Consider the following 3,350-nt stretch of genomic DNA (forward strand, 5'->3'; position numbering starts at 1 on the left):
TTATATATTGACAATATCACTTTTAATATGCCAGTGAACTGTTATAGATGCAAGTTTTATTATATCCTGGATCTTCAGAAAAGCTTTTATTTGTAAAGTACTGCAGTCTCTAGGGGGTTGAATAATTTTGAACACAACTGTACATCATCTTTATGTAGAGCAGCAATTTTTTTTTTTCAGATCCTCTGAGAGTTCTTTGCCGTGAGGTGCCGTGTTGAACTTCCAGTGACCAATATTGAGAGAGTGAGAGTGATAACACCAAATTCAACACACCTGCTCCCCATTCACACCTGAGACCTTGTAAGACTAAACAGCCACATGACACCGGGGAGAGAAAATGGCTAATTGGGCCCTATTTGGGCATTTTCACTTTTGTGGCCAGCGGTTTAGAGATTAATGGCTGTGTGTTGAGTTATTTTGAGGGGACAGCAAATTTACACTGTTATACAAGCTGTACACTCACTACTTTACATTATAGCAAAGTGTCATTGCTTCAGTGTTGTCACATATAAATATAATAAAATATTCATAAAAAATGTGAGGGGTTTACTCAATTCTGTGAGATACATTTAATTGTTGTTCAGTTAGGTACACTGTAAGAAAAAATTATATAGAAACACTGAAAAGGTACTAGTCATTTTCTGCTAGGATTTTATTCTTTAAGTTGTAACCCTGTAACCTTAAAACACAAAATACAATTTATAACACGGGTAAAACACCTGTGAAAAATAAATATGGATCGTTCCTTCATGTTAACAATACATTGTATTCTATTTTTACAGACTTTTGTATACCATACTAACTACCAAGGTCTCTGTGATTTCGCCAAGTAAGACATGTTACTGGATCAACATCTTTTGTTTATCCTGGATCAACACTACTGTCCAGAAATTTGGACTAAACCCAATCCCTATCCCTGAACCTAACCCTACCCATCATTTATTCCTAAAATCAGAGGGAATTAATAGCTGATTAACAAGGGTGTAGAAGCACCTAACCCTGACCATAAGCCTAAAACAGATATTTCCTGAAAAGTTAATTGAAATGTTGTTCCAGGATCAACAAGGATGTTGATCCAGGAACATGTTGTACTTGGTGAAATCCCAGTAACCTATCTACCAATACACTGCTTAAAACCATAATTGTTCAGATTGTCTAGTTTTACTAGTTAATAAGAAAATTAATAAAATTTGTAACTGTTCAATAATTAAATGTTGTAAAAAAAAAAAAAAAATCTGATAAATCACAAATTAAAATGTTTTATGTTTTATATTACTTTTACGAACAAGTAACATTTAACAAAAATATCTTTCGCTGAGATTTGAGTAATCTTGTTGCTTATTCTTGAACGCTGTTTTGTGTAATGCTTATGCAATGACGTCATCGTGCAATGACATCACAACGTCATTTAGCTACTTTTTGCAACAAATCGATCTGCTTTAGCAGACGAAGTGTCATCGTATTTTGTCATCATGTGAATCAATTCCTTTGTTCTGCTGAACACAAAGGAGGAAATTTAGAAGAATGTTTGCAAACAAGCAGGTTTCTGCCACCATTTCTTTTACTGTCTATGGACGACTCACGCAGCGCATTATTGTGACGTCATATACCGGCGCCCTCTCGCGCCTCTAAAATGAAGTGACCTTTCTTTTTCTCCCTGATACAGAATCGGTCCGTCGACCGGCACGAACAGAGTACTGCATCCTGCAAGATAAGGATACCTCACACGGCCTGAGAGGTAATACTACCAGCCCCAATAAACCGATTGCGTCCGTCGCGTTGATGATCGTAAATGTGACATTTAAACGAAATTGAGGATTTTGAAGCGGTTATGAGGAAATGTGTAAGATTGCGTAAGCTCACCGGTACTCTTCAATATCAATTGTATGTCAGAGAAGGAATGTATAGGGTTTAATAACAATCTCTGTATTTTTGTAATTCTACCAACAGGAAGGCTCGTTTTGGTAAATGAGTCGTAATAAATAATCTGTAATTAATGAGAAAATGTGCTTTATGGGACGCTAGCCAGATGTGGCTAGCTGTTAGCTTCCGCAACGTGGATCTACGCCGGTTTACGACTTCTGCTGTGTTCCTCGGAAATGTATATCTTATCTGAGAGTCTTTTGATAAGTTAATTTGGGATTTTGTCATGAACTCCGATCCGGCTTCTCATTAATGGTAAACTTGTTCTCACAGGCGAATGGCTAATGAGCTATACTGTGATTAAGGTTTGTTTTAACGAAGGCAATCTAAGGTTATACTCCATCCTAATGCCGAGATGTTTCACAGGTACGAGTTTGCAGTGTTTGGATGTCATAGGAAACATAATCCATCTAACTAGAAACCAAGAAACGCTGCTTTACTTATCCACTGGAGGTGAACTGACATTATAAACCATCATAGACATTAATTTTGTCAATTTATGTCTTGACGCATATGGGTTAAGCTCCATCCTTGAATGACCTTCTGATGATCTGTCCCCTGTGCTTTTAAATCGTTTACCCTTCAAATGCCTTTCTGCATTCTTTTCACCTCTCCTTTACTTCTAGGTAAATATGGGTGACGTTGAAAAGGGAAAGAAGGTTTTCGTCCAGAAGTGCGCCCAGTGCCACACAGTAGAAAATGGAGGAAAGCACAAAGTGGGGCCAAATCTTTGGGGTCTTTTTGGACGCAAGACCGGTCAGGCAGCGGGATTTTCCTACACTGATGCCAATAAGAGCAAAGGTAAGGCTTGCTGATGATGTTACAGTTTGTTTGCGGTTCACGATATGATGTAATGACAATGTTTAACACATTTATCTTTTTACAGGCATTGTCTGGAGTGAAGACACCTTGATGGAGTATTTGGAGAATCCCAAGAAGTACATTCCAGGTACAAAGATGATCTTTGCTGGGATTAAGAAGAAGGGCGAGAGGGCAGACCTTATTGCATACTTAAAGTCATCCACATCATAATACAGTTGGAGAGTGAGGAGACTGCAATATTTAAATTAATTGTTTGTAGTTTGGCTTTGAATATCTTTAACGATATCTATTCAAATAATTTGACAGATCCAGTGGCCAGGATTATTCATAATAACACGTGGCATATTTCTAATGCCAGTCCATTTAAGCAGGGAAAATTTCCACCTTGTTTGTCCAAGTAATGTAAAAATGAGTCGAGTTACTGCATATCCACAGAGGGAATGAAATCTGTGTCCCCTGGTTTCACAGGAGCTGTTGTACATTAAATTAAATTGTACTGTACCCCTTAAAGTATTTGTATTACAGTGAAAGACTAAATAAGCAGCATGCTTATTGGTAACATTGTATCAGATGGATTTAATCTGTCAAATAAAACTGTGAAAACT

At 37.3% G+C, this 3,350-nt stretch overlaps 1 protein-coding gene across 1 annotated transcript; it reads left to right on the forward strand.

Moving 5' to 3' along the window:
- The first annotated feature begins 1,583 nt into the window (after positions 1-1,583).
- LOC132161451 (cytochrome c-like) lies at positions 1,584-3,350 on the forward strand. Its single transcript, XM_059571514.1, has 3 exons — positions 1,584-1,738; positions 2,550-2,724; positions 2,810-3,350. The coding sequence occupies exons 2-3, from the start codon at positions 2,556-2,558 to the stop codon at positions 2,953-2,955; spliced, it is 315 nt and encodes a 104-aa protein (XP_059427497.1). The 5' UTR covers positions 1,584-1,738; positions 2,550-2,555; the 3' UTR covers positions 2,956-3,350.

Source organism: Carassius carassius, chromosome 17, assembly GCF_963082965.1.
Source record: "Carassius carassius chromosome 17, fCarCar2.1, whole genome shotgun sequence".
NCBI classification, from domain to species: domain Eukaryota; kingdom Metazoa; phylum Chordata; class Actinopteri; order Cypriniformes; family Cyprinidae; genus Carassius; species Carassius carassius.